Source organism: Solanum lycopersicum, chromosome 3 (genome assembly GCF_036512215.1).
Source record: "Solanum lycopersicum chromosome 3, SLM_r2.1".
NCBI lineage: Eukaryota > Viridiplantae > Streptophyta > Magnoliopsida > Solanales > Solanaceae > Solanum > Solanum lycopersicum.
In genome coordinates, this window is record NC_090802.1 from 47027117 (window position 1) to 47046290 (window position 19174).

General features: G+C 32.8%; 1 protein-coding gene across 1 annotated transcript; it reads left to right on the forward strand.

Moving 5' to 3' along the window:
- Nucleotides 1–16228: 16228 nt before the first annotated feature.
- LOC101266399 (small ribosomal subunit protein uS13z/uS13y/uS13x) lies at nt 16229–18668 on the forward strand. The gene is made up of 4 exons (XM_004235026.5): nt 16229–16385; nt 16475–16635; nt 17906–18094; nt 18324–18668. The coding sequence occupies exons 1-4, from the start codon at nt 16383–16385 to the stop codon at nt 18427–18429; spliced, it is 459 nt and encodes a 152-aa protein (XP_004235074.1). The 5' UTR covers nt 16229–16382; the 3' UTR covers nt 18430–18668.
- Nucleotides 18669–19174: the final 506 nt, after the last annotated feature.

The window sequence follows — 19174 nt, forward strand, 5'->3', positions numbered from 1 at the left end:
TTTTTTTAAAATTCTTTTTTTACCATTTGGTGAGTTACTAGAATCATAATATATATTTTTTTTGTCCTTTAAACATGTTGAAAAGAAGGAGAAACTAAAATATAGCTACAATTCTGAAACGATATATAGACTATCCTTAAAAGGATATATTGACTAATCATGAATCAATTAAAGTTGTTGAATGATATGCTAATTCTATGTTCAATCAATATCTATAACTTTACAATCCATAATTCATGTGTTTGTGAGACTACTTCATATTTGGTAAGAGCAAACAGATACATTTCTTGAATTTAAGGCGGAGTGGACCAGAAGGTCTTTGTACTTGATTGTATCCCGATCACTGAAATTACGGTCTCTAGCATTTCGATGATAGTCTAGTTGTAGGGGTGAGTGTTTGGTATTCGGTATTCAGTTTGATTCTTAATTTTGGGTTTGGTAATTCGGTAATTAGTAAATTAAACTTCGGGTTCATATGGTTTTCGATAATACCGCATTGAAGTTATGAGGTAACCCATTATATTACAAAGTTAATACTATTCATTAATTATATTTATATTTTAATGTGGAAGTACGATATAATAGAAGATCAACAAATAAGAAATTATCAATAAAAAATAATTTGATACAACTAAAAGTTATGTATGTGTTGTTTATGTTTATTCTTTTAACTTTCGCTTTAAAATTGTACTAATTAGAACTGACATGTTGAAATATGTCCTTCATTTAGTAAATTATTCGCTATTCAGGAAATACCGAATACCAAATGTTACTAGTGTCTCATTCCAAATGCAATCCCGGAAATCATAATTCTATGATTTTACTCACTACTATCATAGCAAATACCAAATTACAAAATATCAAATTACCAAATATTTGGTTTGATTCGGTAACTTGGTTTTAAATATTTTATGCCCAAACCTATTTTTATTTTTCAACAACTTTATTCAATTTTTTCTACGAAAGCAAAAATACGAGTAGGTGATTTTTTTGTATCTACTAGTAGATGCTTATATTGATGAAAATATTAGATACTCACTAAAGTGATTATCGTGCACGACAAGAAATGCGAAAAATTAAGCAAGAACAAGATTAAGCAGAAAAATTTATTCAAAACATCCCAAAATCTGGTTGTCACGTGTACAAATCACTAGAACATAAAGTGCGAAATTAAGAAATAAGTACACGACTCAGTCTTTGTTTCTCAAATAGAACAAAGCATTAAGAAAATGAAAAAGAGGGTCTGTGGCGATGACATGTAACTACCTCTAAAGTCCTTAAACAAGTCTTGAAAAGAGAGAAGAATAGCAATAGCAGTATACCAGGCTCAGAATCTACACAAATATAGAAGCAAAGTAGTGAGTACCAACAACATGGTGCATAAGATCCTTAACAAATGTATCAATATTATCTAAAGAGATCTAGGGTCAAACACCAAGCCAAGTTCAAAGCATTCATATTGGCTAAGTTCTCGCATGAGTTCATATAAAGGTCAAATTTAAAACCCCGTATCTCTCCGCATATAATGAATTAAGTGGCTCACAACCAATCAAATTAAAGGTTTATGAGTAGTATTTTCAATCCCACCTAGTTTGCCTTATTTCTAGTTTAGAGTAAAAAATCATGATAGTATTACTAGAACATATCCGTACTGAGAAATAGGGCGAACTCATCTACTGAATCGGTGATCCGCCGAATGGGTTAGCTAATCACCAAATTAGCTCCCCAAATTGTCCTGAAAAACTTAAGCATGTCCATTTGGGTTATCTAAACTTTTAATGTGCGATTGCGAAGTATTTTTGGTGTAGAGACCTCCAGATCGCTAACTTGGCCAATAAGATTCATTAAAAGGTCATTTTCTTTGATTTAATAATTTTCTTATTATCTAGAAGGGTATTATTGACCTTTTATCTTAATTGATCAACTTTCAAAAATCTGTTTTACAACTTTATAACATCATTATATGAATAGCAACTCTCAAAATCTCCCATTCTCACTATTCCAAAGGTCAAGAACTTCAAAACAGGATTTTTTCACTTTTCTCAAGAAAATTACAAGAAATCCAAAGATCAAGAACTTCAAAAAAGGATTTTTCCAATTTTCTCAAGAAAACTACAAGAAAAACAAAAGCTAAGGTAAGTCTTCCAGTCAAGTTCCCCTTCGAATATTTTCAAGAACTTTGTTCTTCCATGTATGTAAAGTTATTCCTAATGTTGGGTTAGTTCGTTCTCACGCCCTACATCTAAATTAAGCTAATAAAAAGTTCAATCTAAGATTGTCCCTCAGTTTTATGAAATTCTTTATATGAGTTGTACTTTGTTCTGAATTCTGAATTCTTATATTATGAGACTGCAATATATGCAGTGATACCTTGAGTTGTTGTTCATGCTTTTATTTCGCATGAGTCCTAGTTGATGAGATTTTTATTGAAAGCTTTTTTGCATTTATTTTGGAATTATAAAGTTAGTTCAAGAGTACTTTTAAGGGAACACAAATGGTTCAAAAGTACTAAATTCATATTGAGACAAAAAAGTATTATTTTAAGAAAAGCATAAAATTTTTTGAAAAGCATTTCAACTAGATAAAGAGATGTCCAGTTAACCACATTATAAAAGTTTTGAGTATTTCAGACAGATTTAATACAACTTTAGTTACCTCTTAAAGAGTTCTTTGAGAAATTATCTTAACCTAGAGAGTACTTTTATATGAGCCTTCAGTTATTATTTTGGGAGAACTATTGAGCAACGATTTAGTGTAAGAATTTAGATAACTCAAACTGCATAGCCTACGCTGTCAGCATAGATAGAATCGTACCACAAGACGGACGATTCCTCACTTTCCTCAAGAAGGTATGTTAATGGATCCAATAATTCAGTTTCTTCCTATACTCTAGAAAGGTATTGGGTGGCTCTCGCAACAATGATAAGATGTTGTATCATCACCAATGGCGTACACAAAATCTTTTGCCAACATTGTCGATATATGAAATTAGTAACTAATAAATAATTGATACAATAGCATTATATGAATAAAAAAAACTATTTAAAAATGTAAGTCAGGTAAACTACTTCGACGAGTTTTCATATTTTGAAATGCATTTATAATCGTCTCATTGGAGATAGTATTAAGTGTTAAATATTCTAATGCATTTGGCTTATTTATTTTTAATTTAACTACAAATAGGAGGTTGGAGGTTCAAATCCCGATATATTTAAAAAATCTGAAAATGTCTCAAAAATAAAAGAGAATCAGCCTCTTTAAGGCTCGATCTTGGGCTGCGCTAGGCAAATAATCATCTACAAACCAACAAGCCAAGAAGCTCAATTGTTCAATTATTGTCATTAATATTAAATATGTTTTATTTTTTTGGATATATATATATATATATATAATATGAAAATTTTCCAACGAAGCAGTGTCGGTCAACACCCCATGACATAGGGTGGATCCGCCCCTGTTCATCACTAGGCTCATAGTGATGGTTGTCAAATAGAGAAACTGCCTGGTAAATTAAAGTATATCTATATATCTCAGTTCAATATTTAACTTTATTGTATTTTTATAGTAAGAGAATAAATATTTTTATCGTGACTTAGGTTATCTTTCAGTTGAGCTTATTTAAACCTTTCAATTCAATTATTTGTTTAATTTAGCCCTATAACATACTCGTACATTCAAGATAGGGATATCATTCGATCTGCATCTATTCATGATGCAGATTCTGGTACTTGCATTCCTAAACAAGAATTTCATTGGGATCACATCATCTGCTCATCAACTTTTAGTGAGACCTCCTTGCTTTTGTAGGACTCTAATTTTTAGATTTTGTTAAAAGTAGAGATTTAAGGTGTCGGGTGTCTTGTATCGACACCTATCTTAATACAGTAAAGGCTTCATAGATAGATAGTATTGGAGTCTTTCTGTATTCAATTATAGATATTTTACTTACAACTTTATGCTTTATACTCCGTATTTTCAGATAGTTTGTGATTTATTAAGTTGTATTAAATATTTCTTCAATTTTGATGCTTGTATATGCTTGAGTTAGTCTTCCACTTGTACTCAGACAGGAAGAAGGTTGGTTTGGGAACTAATAATGATTATTGAGTATAAACTTCACGTCTAAAGTGTAGGTTCGGGTCATGACAGTACCTAACAAGCAATCAAATAAACGAAGCAACCTAGCTAGAAAACAAATACTCCTCTAATCTCAATCAAACCTCCTCAAACTACTACCTGTAAAGAAATCACCCAACCTAATAATTCTACAATATACAGCTCGCGAGGCTCAATAATCATTGTTCAATACAGTCAAACACGCATCAAGTAAGTCCATCGCAATGCCAAGTATATAAATTACACATAAGAAGTGAATCAGTCACATCTAACAACCAAGTCAAACATAAGCATCAAAATGCATCAACTCAACTCACAATAATCAGTTTTATAGTATAACAATTTATCATTGCATAATATCACTTGTCGCAACCATTTTCCATCGACTTTATATCATTCAACTAGTTGAAACCATTTTCCATTATTTTTAGAACAAATCACTAACCGTAACTATTTCTATCAACTTAATATCAAATTATTAGCCAAAACCATTTTCCATCGGCTTTATATCATGTCACTAGCCAAAACCATTTCTCATCGGCTTATATCATTTTACTAGACATAACCATTTCTCATCGGCTTATATTATTTTATTAGTCGAAACCATTTTTATCGACTTTATATTACTTCACTAGCCATAACCATTTCCCATCAGCTTTCACTAGCCGAAACCATTTTCATCAGGTTTATATCAGAAATCTCATCACAGTATAGACCAATCAATGCACATAAAAGAGAGACAACAATTCAAGCAATTCGGGTCTACATAAATGCTCTCAGACATTTCATCAATCAATCATATAGGGGCTATCATAAGGCAATTCACAAGCACTATGATCATAACATAACCTTTTTATTGATTTATCAAGTGGACAATTAACCTTTCACCTCATTCTCATTACTTTCAACACACAATTAATGGAATACTCGAATTTTACTAAATTTCAAGGTGTAAGAGATCACTTGCCTTAGATTCAATCAACTAGTCAGCCAACACTTAGGTCTTCCCCTTTCGACCAATGTCCAATGCAACACAATACATATCAATCTAGTACTCATAATAAATTTCTAGAAACAACAATACCCATTCATATACTTGAAAAATGGGTCAATCGACAAAAAAGTCAATTTTGAAAATAAAGTTTGAATTCAAAACTCTTTACTTGATAATATTACTCAAGGCCTTTGAAACTCAGTGGTGAAAACCATTCAAACAAAGACTTCAAATTAGTTCACAATCTCCATTTTACTTTAAAACTAAGCTCTTGAAAAAACTTGTCATTTACCAATAAAAATCCAAAATTGTGATGTCAAAATTCATAAATAATAAAAGGAAAATGAAGTTTTAGGGTCATAAAAGCTTCCCCACATGATTCAGCATAATAAATCCTTTCACAAATCTCCTCTAAGGTCTTACAATGCACAAATATAGAAATTGGGTCTTAAACCCACAAATATTGCTGGTCAAAACCCTTCTCTGATGTCGTAAAAGCGACTATGTGTTCACAAAAATGAACCCCATAAAAACATAGCCTTTGCGATTACAAACCATCCTTTTTGGAAGGCAATCTCGAGATTGTGACAATACTTTGGAAAAAGCAAAGGTATAGCCACGTGCAACATTCACGATTATGATAAGGTCTTCATTAATGCGACCATAGCGAACGTGAAGACCTCTTCTCAATTGCGAGACCTGCAACATCAAAAAATATAGCCAAGACTCCAAATATTGTAGGGACCCTTAGGATCGGTTCAAAACCTTATACACACAAACCATATATGCAAATCAATTATACTCGATGTTTTGGACTACATAGAACTATTGAAACATATATTTGAGGTCTTTTTGTCTTGATCAACACCTAAAAAAAGGCTAAAACAAGCTTTAGACCTCTCAAAAATCAACCAAGGCCTCACCTAGGTTGACTTGAAGACTAATTTTTTTTCAATATTTTACAACTTTGGACCTCTAATCCTCTAAAAGACCTCAACACAAATAAGCACTGCTGCGAACCAGAAGAAGTACCATGGCCATCTCGGCCAGAACAATAAGATCCTCGGGCTGACTACCAATTATCAATTATTGGCATAGATTTATAAACATTCCCACAACGTCGAACTGAGCTACTAACTCTATGCAGACCTCTGCCTCTAGATGAGGCACCTGAAAACTAAGAAGAAGAACGGGCTCTCTTGGGATCCATAAAATCATCAACATCGTCTCTTCCGCGGTTCTCACAATGAAGTTGAGGGAAGCCCCTTCTCTGGATGCTCAAAACATATACAATTTGATGGTGAAATTCAACCCTCTTTCCAACTTTTGGACTCTCTCTATCTCATTGAAGAACACATCCCACTTTAGATCCATCTAGTCTAGAACTCACAACAGTCATTTACTACTTTCTGGCACTCCAACGAAGCTGAAGTGCAACAAAAAATCCACGAGCATCCACCATACCCACTTCATCAAGAATTTCGTGGCACAAAGTCAGGGTTTCATGAGCAATATCCTCACTCTTACAACCCTGAAGCTAGAGCGCTTTCATCTTTTGAAACCTCTCATAACACCAACTGCTGTCAAAATAACCTTACGAGAAATCTGTGCACCAATAACTAGTCAAGAACCATTGGTGGCTGCTACATCATGAATATCAGGAACCTGTTGCTGACATGCGGTCTACACCCCGTAGACCTATACCTGTCTGGCGTGCCGTGATAAGAATCAACTAATTCTCAAGACCTTCACTTAGACTTGGAAAGGGAGAAGAAGAGAAATCACACTATATCGGGCTCATAACCTACACAAGTGTAGAAATAAGGAGTGAGTTCCAACAAAACTGTACCTAAAAGCAATCTAATAACAAAGCAACCTAGCTAGAAAATGAAAACTCCTTTCATCCCAACCAAACCTCTTCAAACTACAACATGCACATAAATCAACCAACCTTATCAGTTCTACAATATACAACTCACAAGGCCTAATAATCACCATATAATAGTCACACTCCAACACGTATCAAGTAAGTCAATCTCAATGTCAAATCAATCAATCATGCATAACAAGTTCATCGATCACAGTTCACAAGTAAGTCAAACATAAGTATCAAAATGCATCAACTCACAATTATCAGTTTCTTGCTTGAACATTTTCCATCAGCACAATATCACTAGCTTGAACCATTTTCCATAAGTTTTCTATCATTTCACTTGCTGGAACCATTTCTCATTGGTTTTATATCATTTCACTAGCCCAAACTATTTCTCATCGGCTTTATTATCAAATCACTAGCCAAAACAATTTTTCAACAGCTTTATATCATTTCACTAGTCGGAACCATTTTCCATTGGCTTTATATCAGTTTACTAACCGAAGCCATTTACCATTGGATTTATATCATTTCACTAGCTGGAGCCATTTTCAACGTTTCCCAAAACAATTCCTAGATTAAAGTTTTCAAAAAAAAAATTAAGGCTGAACTTTTAAAGATAATTTAAGAAGAAACGAAGAAGAAGAGAGAGAAAATAAAGTTGTTTTACAAAATATTAATATGTGAAAAATAAGTGCTTGTGTTTTACCACAAGATACATGACTGACTATGACGTTTTAAGGGGTTATTTGTTCTATTTTAAATTAGCTCAGGTTGGTAATAGGATCATCGTAAAATTGAAGTATGTAGTTGACAATTACGATATAGGTTAGGGGGACATTTGACTCTTTTTCGTGTTGTTTTCTTCAAAATAAGTGTTATTGACCTACCAACAACAATGTCAAATATTCTCTTAAACTGAAATAATTAAGGGTGAGAAAATCTCAACCATTTTATTTTACCATCCACGTTGGTACACCCTCGAGTTCAAAACTAACTTTTTGAATTCTATTACTAGAAAAACGAGTTATATACTATCAAAAGTTCAATTCACTGAATAAATCTAAATAAACAGAGAGTCGCATTGGACATAAACGTCTAAAAATTTTGATATACAATTTGAAGTTGCTCAATATTACCTTATGTTATATTTTGGATTAATTCATACTTTTGCGTTCGTAGTTGCTTTTGTCATTAATGATAAATGAATTTCACATATCAAAAATATTTAAGGGGATAAGGTAGAAATACCCACCTAAACTAAGACTGGAAAATTCTTGAGACACATCTAAAGTTTAGTAGGTACCATTACCCCCCCCCCCCCTTCCTCAAAACTAATTAAAAATGGAATAAATGTACCATAAACACTGACATGACATAGAGAGTGTACACACTCTCTTGAAGGCAAGTGATTAGTGCAAAAATTGGAGACATGTAATTTTTTTATTAATAACTTTATAATTAGTTTGGACACATTTTTATTGATATTAAAACTCATATATATTTAATTATTTTTGTTTATTACTTTGTAAAATATTTATTATTATTTCTTTTCACCTTTTTTTAAAAAAAACTAATTTATTATATTTTCACTTTTAATTATTTTAAAGAAATGTGTAATTTTTAAAAAAAATATTTAAAAGTGTCCTTTAATTTCAATGTTTAATTTACTTATGTTTTGTTTTAATTTTCCTCACTTATTTTGATATTCGTTCAAAATTAACTTATTTAAAATTCAAGACATTTGGAATTATTTAAAATCAAATCAAATGAAAGACAAAGAAAATAAAAAATAATAGAAAATAAAAGAGAAAAAACATAAATTGTAGGTGAAAAAAAAGTTTCGTTCAGGGTAAAAAAATGTGTATTAATTTAATTTAAATACATAATGAAGACAATAAGAATATTTTTTTTTAAAAAAATGAAAATAATCTTTTAGATTTTTTTAAAAAAATATTTTTTAATTAGAAAAATAAAATAATAATATTTACATACGTGACGGACGAGTGTGTACAAACATAAGAAGCTTGGGTGGTTAAATATGCCATGTCAACAGAAAAGATGCACAAAAATATGAAAAAAATGAGTTTGAAAAATAGGACTTTAGTTAAATTTAGTTGTATCTCTAAAATTTCGATCATAGTATCGGTGGTTACTTATATCTTATCCCAATATTTAACAATATCAAATGCAATATAAATGACTAAAATTTTGTCACAATCAATTTTGTCAATTTTATATAAATTTGCCACCATTGTTCAAATTTAGTTATGTTATATTTGATTATTTAATGTGGTAATGTATTTATTATTATACTTGCAACTCTGAGCTCAATTAGAAGTCAAAGATAAAAATAAAACTTTATCTGAATATCGAAATAAAACTTAACCCTAAGTCTAGCGAAAGGTAAAATTGGCATAAATTTAAAGAAAGAAGTATTGAAAATACCTCCGAATTTGGCGCAAATAATTAGTTTTGTCCTGAACTATTGACAGCCTAAGAAACACTCCTCTACTTGATTAACTAAGCCTACATACACCCCCGATTCAACCCCGATATGTCATATGACATAGCAAGTTGTCTCAAATTCTTGTAGGAGCATATGACTCTTAATAAAAACATATACAAGTGTTGAAGATGCCCCTAAACTTGACAAAAATTTACTGGTGTATTTCAGTAATGTTGTAAGATCAGAGATTTATTTAAGTTCACTAAGTCGAGTAAAGAAGTGTTCTTAAGGCTTTCAATAGTTTGGAAATGAAACAAATACTTCATGCCAAATTCTAGAGTGTTTTCAGTACTTCTCTTAATTTTAAATAGTACATGAACAAAATTGACAACTTCTTTTCCTTTTTTAACCTTTCCCCTTGCTAATTATCAAGAACTTCATTATCAATAGTAAATTTTCCCATTCCATGTTTATTTAATATCTAATCGAGAACATCATCAATAAATTGGATAAGATGATATTATGATAAAGTTAATCTTCTTTTTTTTTATTTTTTTTTATAAAAAAAACACTTTATCAAATGCATAAACATATATTAATTAGGCACGTTGAAATGAAGGAGAATATGTGTACGAATAATTCTTAAAGAATATATTGACTAAACTTTTAGGTTTTGTAAGTATGTGTAAATATTTTTCTCGAAAAGTTTTCTGGGACAAATACATTAGCTTAAAGTTTAATGTTTTCGCCTAAATTGCTCAATTTTAAAAATAAAATGTCAAATTGTCGTTCAATATTCATAATAATTTACACAATTTGAAATCTTAATCCAACATTTTTCAAAAGAATTGTCAATTTTCTTAAAAGATTTTTTTATAAATTATGAATTGAATAGTTCATAAGTTGTAAAGGAAATAAAAATATGATAATTTACTTAAGAGATGTTCCAAGAAGTCATACGATCAGAGAGTGCAAGGTGTTTGTTAAAGGTTCACAAAAAATAAAAATAGTCTTGTAATGACCCTAAAGGTCGTTTTCGATTCCTTAGAAAATTATCATTTTACTCCTCCGAATAATTACCATGAATCATTTCTAATTAGTTTATGATGTTGAATTTAAAATTTTATTGAAATATTTTGAGTCTCGAAAGGTTTAAAGTTGTTGAAAGTGTTGTTTTTTTTTTTGTAAAACCAAATTTTCGAATTTCAAAATTTAATTTTGTTTGTTCCATCTCCAAAAAGCAAAATTAATTTCTATCAACTGCGAAATGTAATTTTGTCTGCTTCATCAGCCTAATAGAGTGGAAATGCAGTCATAGGTGAACACTCAAGTATGAAAGCAATTTGAAGCATAGTTTAAAATTAATTAATGGATATATATGGGACAAAACCTAATAAAAGTGCTCCCACTTGGTTCACAAAGAAACTTTCTTCAATTTTTCTCACTTTATTTTCTTTAATTCTCTTTCCTTGGACAAAACCATCAATTTTCTATTAAAAATTTTAAATTTAAAATATTTTTTTAAAAAAGAGAAACAAACAACCAAAAAAACAAAAAGAAATGGCAGTAACATGGAAATCACTTGTTTTTTAAATTATTTCCCTTGTCTCAATTCAATTCATGTGACAAGAGTCAAAACAACTTAAGTTTGATTAGATATCTGCATATCAAAACTATAATTTTTTGAAAATGAAATATACATATTTATAAACTGCGTAAAAGGTACTATAAGTCACAATAATAAGATTTAAAAGATATATATAAAATTTACAGTTAAAGATATATATATTTATTTAAATCTCAAAATCTAAAATGTAAGTTAAAGATAGAAAGACAATATATTAGTTGTTAAATTTGACTCATACAAAATTTGGACCGATTAATCTTGACCAATATAAATAAAATTTGACTTGAGTCTTTTCCTAGCAACTTAGAATAAAATCCATTATACTAAATAAATAATATTATTGTTCTTCCAACAACCACCATTTGAGTCTTTTCCTACCAACCCCGTCTAACATATTTTGTTACCTACCATCATTTGTTCCTCTCTATTTATACTCACCACATATCCATCCCATCTGCCACAACAACACTTAGTACATGTAGGAGCCCTACTTTCTCCTTGTGCCGCACTATCTTGAGACTGAGCTAGTCTCGCCTTGGAGTGTTGCGAATTCTGGCCACGATACTCACCTCAGTTTCTGGGCGCAGGTGCACTAGCAGGTGATGGTGCATGACCCTTTGATTTCTGAAATTGTGGTCGACTTGAACCACCCTTCTGTTGACCATACTCATTCCCTGTCTTTGATTTCTTGTTTCGATATCCCTCTTTATCCCTCATCTTCTCCTCTTCAACTTGTTGCACATAGATTATAAGCCTGGATATGCCTATGTCACCACTCAACATTGCATCCCTACCTTGTATGCTTGAACCCGACCCAAACCAGCAATAAACAATCTCGTTCTGCTCCTCATATCCTTCATCATTTCCGGAGCATAGCGAGACAGTTGGGTGAACATCAACCCATACTCATGAACACTCATGGATTCCTGTTTCAATGTGAGGAACTCCCGTACTTTCGCTTCCTTCAGTTCTCGAAGAAAGAACCTCCCTAAGAAGGCTTCTTCGAAGCAAGCCAACTTGGATGTGGTGCATCCTCAGCTCTGCCTTCCTTCAATTGGTCGAACCAAGTTTTAGCCACACTCTTCATTTGGTATGCGGCCGATTCAACCCTCTCAACATCAACCACATGCATTACCTCAAAAACTTTCTTCAACTCTTCCACAAAGTTTTTCGGATCCTTAAAAGTGCTTGATCCGGTGAAACTAGGAAGATTCATCCTAAGAAATTCACGAACCCTCGAGGTGTCAGCCCTTTCCTGTCAAACTTCTCTCTGTTGCCCGACTTAGTTGGTTACTACTTGACTTAACATCCGGATAGCTTTACGGAATTTGGCATTTGTAACCTTTCCTTGGGGTTGCACATCCGGTGCATTTGGGACCTCTTATTCCTCAACATTTCTTCGAGCTCCTAGACCTCTGACTGCTCTTCGTGGAGCCATGATGAATTTGAAAATACGCATAAGCACGAATTAGAGAGAAACTTTTTAGAGATAAAGTCTAATGCACGAAAAGGAATATCAAACAAGTGAGATTTTTCCTAAATGTCATAGCCTCCTAATCATAGATGTTGCGCGCTTCACACCAATGACTAAGAATCTATGGACACGGCTTCATAGGCTCCCTAGGACTCTTGAACTTTGTGCTCTAATACCAAATTTGTCACGCCCGGAGCCTACACCCTGGACGTGGCCGGCACCCAACGACCATGGATGGCCTTGAGCGAACCCTTAGTCTGGATTACTTAACTCAGAGAAAGACTATACTAAAATAAGATAAAGAATTAAAGGCATTCGCATAAGATAACTTGTCTTGGCCAAAATGACAGTTAAGTCTAAATACTGTAACATACGAAGTGAAAGATAAAAAAGACTCCAAAACCGAACTATTACATTGTCTATGAAGCCTCTAACTAACTGAGAAGGATGTTGGGACAGACCCACAACATCCTAAAAAAGTAAACTAGTAAAGCAAATGAAAATGATGTCCTCTGAAATTCAAGGAGGCTCACCACTGACTCTGAAGCTCAATCTGGATCAACGAAGTACTGCGTGTTGATCCTGGTTACTTGCATCTGCATCTTAAAAGGATGCAGACCAACTGACATCAGTACATCGAATGTACGAGTATGCGAGTTGGAATGCTAATACAACATAGGCTAGAAAGAGATTCTGAAAGAAACACTTACCTCGACTCTTCTCAATTCATGAATACTTACTAAACTCATTTCATTATAAAGCAGATTTAAACCAATTCAGTATAAAGAAAATTGTTTACAAATATGCTATAAACTATGTGTGTATGCATATATACAAAAAACTCTGAAATGTATGTAAAAACACTATGAACTGATGTATATGCAAATACAATAACTTTTATGAGAGTTTCTCTAACCAACAAACATCACAAAAAAGTTATAGTGATGATACAACGATCTACCTCACGCTGTCAGCGCATCCTATACCGACCAAAGGTATAGGCCTGAACTACTTAATGGATCCACTAGTCCACTGTGAAAAGGGTTCATCTAAAAAGTATGAACCTTTTCTACTCATGGTGGTTACATGGTTTATGGGGGCTGTGAGTTGTTTGAAATCTCCTCCATATCGGTGCTCAATACTACTCCCAAAAATATGTTGGCTCTTATATTTAAAAACATATTGATTATGTGGTTTTGAGATTAATGCTCAAAATACTTAGCTCAAAGTTATCTTGGAAATCATAGTTTCCATGCTTGCTTCTTTTAGAAAGCTATATTTCTTTTCTGAAAACTTGTCCTTAGGCTCCTTGGAAATCAAAGTTTTCTTATTAGTTAAATGTTAAAACATTTCAAGTCTCCTTGGGAATACTTAGTCCTCTTATACCTTTGAAGAAAAGAACTTCAACTTCACTCTTTATTGAACTCAAAACTTATGTCTTGATACAAAGTTAAAATGTTTGTAAAAGACTTATGAAAACTTGAAATGACTCCTCTCATTGGACTCTTGATTTCTCTTAACATTAATTCTTAACTGCTCTTGACTTGACTCTTAGTTGATCCTTCAATTGAATTATGGATTCAAGAAATTGGATTTGTGTTTGAAAATATCTCATGCTGTTTAGGAATGATTTAGATAGCTAAACATGAGAAAAATCTCAAAATTTGGGGGTGGGTCCGCGACGCGAAGGCATGATTTAGTTTTTAATTCTGAAAACGTCTTTTGAGGCAAAACATCTCGTGTAATCTCCATGACACAGAGCAAAATTTTCCATTCTGGGAACAGATTGTGTGACGCATTTCGATGTTCAGATTTCGCTCGTCGAAATTTTTTCTTCGTTTTTCTTCCCTAATTCACCCAAACTTGATTCTTTTTCTTAAATCTCTTTTAGATACAGATACCCAACAAATGTATTTCAGAACCTAACCCGAAATGACTCCATAATGCATCGTAACGAATTCAAAAACTTCACAACTCAGACAATTCAAGAACAACACATGAATTCAAGAAAAAGGTACCAAAATATCAATATTCTAATGATTATAGGACGAATTTAGACTGAAAAAATATGCTTGGCATGTGGGAGAACGATTCCAACGTTATGAGAGCTCCATATACCTGTTTGAAACAAGTTCCTTAGAGAAAACACCAACGTTCTTGGTTGATCTTGATGATTTTGCCCTTTTTTCCTTCTTCTTTTCTCTTCCCTTTCTCCTTAGCTCTAGCGTGAAAATTCTAATTTTCTAAAACTGAGCAAGTTCAATATGACCCATAGTAAACTCTTAAAAATGGAATGAAATAATAGGGTAGTTAAAAGACTGAAATTCCCTTAAAATACCGGATTGGACATGTTCTTAATTCGACAGTCCAACTTTCGATAGGCATATCTCCCTCATACGATCTCAAAAATGTGCAAACTTATCGGCGTTGGAAAGATCTCTTCAAGGGATTTCCTACCATATAAAGAACTAACCATAACTCATCCTGAGCTAGAAGTTATGGCCGCTTGAAAATGAACAAAAACTCGCTTTACACTTAGGAAATTTTCCAGATTTTTCCTACTCTTTCCAAAAATAACTATTCTTATTTTATTTGTTTAATCCTAGCTATTTTGGATTATGAGTTGTTACAAAAGGGTCGTGACCTTATGATATTAAGACATGTCTAAGTTGGCTTGTGATGATGAGACTTATTCCTTAGTTCTATAAAAGAGTTTCATATTAGTTATGTTGTATAAGTTTTAATTTCGCACTACTTTTCATACTTATGTGATGAATGAAAGCTAAGAGGCTTGTACAATATCACCGAGAGGTCGAGTACACCGTGTAACTTCTAGGGGGTGCTTCCCGGTCGTTACAAATGTGGTAAGGTCAAAATGATATGTCAATTCAATGTGACATTTAAAGAAATGAAAAATTAGTTTGATATGTCCAGCATACCAACTATAACGCCCATAAGGGCATATTTAAGCGAAAAGTTGGACGGCGAGGACATGAGTGAGTCAAACTTTAAAGGGGGAGGGGGTAAATCTAGACCATTTTGAATAGTTAGAACCATAATTGACCCTTTTCCCATAACTCAATAAAGTTCAGAAAATAGTTTTATTTTTATTAAAAAAATTACTGAAAAAAGAAAATTTGAGTGAAGAAGAAGAAAAGAAAAATGAAGGGGAGGACTCAACTTAACGTGTGGATGTGGTGAGAGTACGAGGTGAAGAGGAAGAAAGAAAAAAAGAAAATGAAGAGAGAGATAACTTGAAAAGGAGGGTGGAAGACAATAGAATTTCAAATGAAATTAAAATAAGTCAAAAAGTAAGAGAGAGAGAGAAAAATAAAGAGAATGAAAAAATGTTATATTTCGAATTAAATTAACACGTGTAATATAATTATTAATATGTAATAACATTTGTTTTTAAAAATTTGAGACTGATTGAAAAATGATGTAACAATATTTAAAGACATTCTAGGAACAGATTGAAAATTCGAAACAACTTAAATTTCACTTTATATCTTTTCTCTTATAGTAATTTTCCACAATTCTTTTGATATATTTTAGGAATCAATATTATGAAGGTAATCAAATAATAATTTTAGAAAAAACAGTTTCGTTTATTATATATATAAAAAAATAAACCTTTTAATCAAAGGCAATTTTTTTTCTTTTTCTTTTTAAATCCCAAATAATTTTGGTTAAATACTGCGAGCTGAGGTAATTGTAATTACGATATTACCCTATTTCATTTTATATAAAAAGGGAAAACTCTAATCCCCGCCTGTAGGGTTTTGGAGGTCCATATCTGTTGAAGAAGCTGCCGCCGCCGCAGAGAGGAAGATTCAGAAGAAGCTAGCTATGGTTTGACCAAACACCTACACTTTCTTCTCTTACTTTTATGATTAATGTTTTGAAATTAATTTGGTGTTTTTGTGTGTTGGTGATTTCAGTCGCTTGTTGCGAATGAAGAGTTTCAGCACATTCTTCGTGTGCAAAACACAAACGTCGATGGAAAGCAGAAGATCATGTTCGCATTGACCTCCATCAAAGGTATTGGCCGTCGTTTCGCCAACATTGCCTGCAAGAAAGCCGATATCGACATGAACAAGAGGTTAACCCTTTCAACTTGTATATTCCCAAATACCCTTACTGTTTCTATTTATCCTTTCAGTATACTGTCTCGGTCATATAATCATAGTATGCATTTCACTATTCGATTTATTGATTTGTCAAAGAAATAGAACTTTATTATTGTTTTTAGGTGTGTGCATGGTATCGTTTGCAGATATTAAATGGTGTATCATTTGTAGTTGTTTTTATCGTGCCTTAATGCACTCTGGTTGAGCGCAACTCCTGGGTTTTGATTCTCCATTAACCAATAGGCTCAGTGAGGATAAATTAGATGCAAAACTGTTCCTTGTACTAGTTTGAGAACTGTTAATCTACAATTCAAATTCATTAACGAGGCAAAATTGTGGTCGTGATGCATGAATGAAGATTGTTGGGCCTAGATATTTGTCTATAGTGGAATTATTTGCTAGTCGAGAAAGATTGATTTGGCTTACTTAACTTGGTTATATAGCTTGGTTGATGGTGTTTTCTTCGGGACCATGGTTAGCTCTTTGTCGAAAGGATGGCTCCTTTCTGTTTTCCTACAAAACATATGACCTTCTCCACCTTTTTCTGGCAGTGATTATGAATAAGCCCTATCTTTGGTGTTCTCTTTTCTGTCCTAATTACATGCTCGGACAACTGGTTTTTCGACATTAACTATTTTAAGCTGTGATTACAAGTTCAACTGAAACCATATTTTCTTTTGTTGCATTTTCTGGGAAAGAACAGTGTCAAGCTGATAGAAAATTTTTTCTTTGTTAGTCTTTTTTTATAATTCCCTCTTATTCACTTCAAGTGGTCTTGCTTTTCTTTTCCTTTCTTGTAAAAAGACCCCTCTTACTTGCTTTTCTTTTCCTTTCTTGTAAAAAGACCCCTCTTACTTTTGTGAACTCTTTCAAGTCCAACTTTCTACCGGATGTTTAAACCACAAGATTTAAAGACTATCTTGGTGCATCATGCATATCTATAGTTCTTGACCACAAGTTCACAAATATCCCTTTTTTCATAAGTTTTGTGCCTAGTCAAACTAAAAGCATTTGAATTTAAATGGAGAGCCAATAAATGAAGCGGAGGAAAATTTTCTTTCAGCCTTGCGAGGTTTTACTGTTTGTAGTCTTTGTGATTTCTGTTTAGGTTGATTTATATCTGTAGTTTGTTGTGTACGCGATGCTATTATCTGCCATATAAGGGTATTATGAGTTAACAGCTCTGTAGATTGTTCCCACTTTATATTTTATCTGAGTTCTTTTTGCTTCTCTTTTCTGTAGGGCTGGTGAACTCACTGCTGCAGAGCTTGACAGTGTCATGGTGGTTGTTGCCAATCCTCGTCAATTCAAAATCCCTGATTGGTTTTTGAATAGGCAGAAGGATTACAAGGATGGAAAGTTTTCACAAGTCACCTCTAATGCTCTTGACATGAAGCTTAGGGATGATCTGGAGCGCCTGAAAAAGATCAGGTAGTTTTCCACTCAATGTTTTTTGCTGTTGAAATAATTCATTTAGCTTTTGATTAACAAAACAGAGAGAACACACACAGCATTTTGCAAAGAAGGGAAACATATGGTCAAGTGTTGAAGTACCTTGTCAAAGAAGTAGTAGTAGAGTAGAAGTAGTTTAAAGCCTTCTTTATTTGTGCACTTCCTTTTTATCTTATTTATTTTTTAATTTATTCTCTGGTGATTGCAGGAATCATCGTGGTTTACGTCACTACTGGGGCCTCCGAGTTCGTGGTCAGCACACAAAGACCACCGGCCGCAGAGGAAAAACTGTTGGTGTGTCGAAAAAGCGATAATCTACTCGTCAGTTTCAGTTATGTTACATGCTTTCTTTTATGCGCTGCTGGCGATATGTCTTAAGATGTTTGTTAGGGATTGTCTACTGGTTATGTTTAGAATTTCCCGTTGGTGGGTTATAGTTTAATTTCTTGTTTAGTGGCAAAAGGATTAGTTTGCTATATGATCAAGTTTTGCAGATTGTTCTTTAATTTTAAATTGAATGAGTAGTTTTTTGAATGCAATATTTTACTTTCAACTGTTTGAGTGAAAGATGTGTTTAGATAACTGTCTTAGGAAAGCCTAACGTTAACGCTTATGGCCCTGGAACTTAAATCAAAACCTTGAAGCATGTTTGCCTTTGGAGGGAGACTGCTTAGTGCTGGTATATATGCTGCTCTTCTTTACCTAAATGACTTGTGAATTGTTTTAGTAAATCTGAAATTTCTGAATAAGTTTGGTTTGACTAATGATTTGTAGCATTAATATCAAAGAAATCATTCTTGCATGCCCAATGTCGGGGACGTGAAGGAACTCTTAAGCAGTTGTGTGGCTTAAGACATGTGAAATCCCAGCATAGACTAGCTCAGTTCTTAGTCTCGAGTGAGATAAACACATTTTGTACATGTTTAATATACTTTTGTATACAAAACGCTTACCTTAACCAAAATTTTGTTTATATTTTCTAAGAAACTAACTTTCGTAACATTTTGTGAACTGAAGATTCAAGGTATATTTTCATAAATATGGGTCTAATTTTGCAAT

Bases quoted from the DNA above. Each gene is read 5' to 3' on its own strand.
- LOC101266399 (XM_004235026.5), top strand. The intron at 16,636-17,905 runs GTTAACCCTTTC...TCTTTTCTGTAG, and splicing joins GATATCGACATGAACAAGAG to GGCTGGTGAACTCACTGCTG. The intron at 18,095-18,323 runs GTAGTTTTCCAC...TGGTGATTGCAG, and splicing joins GAGCGCCTGAAAAAGATCAG to GAATCATCGTGGTTTACGTC.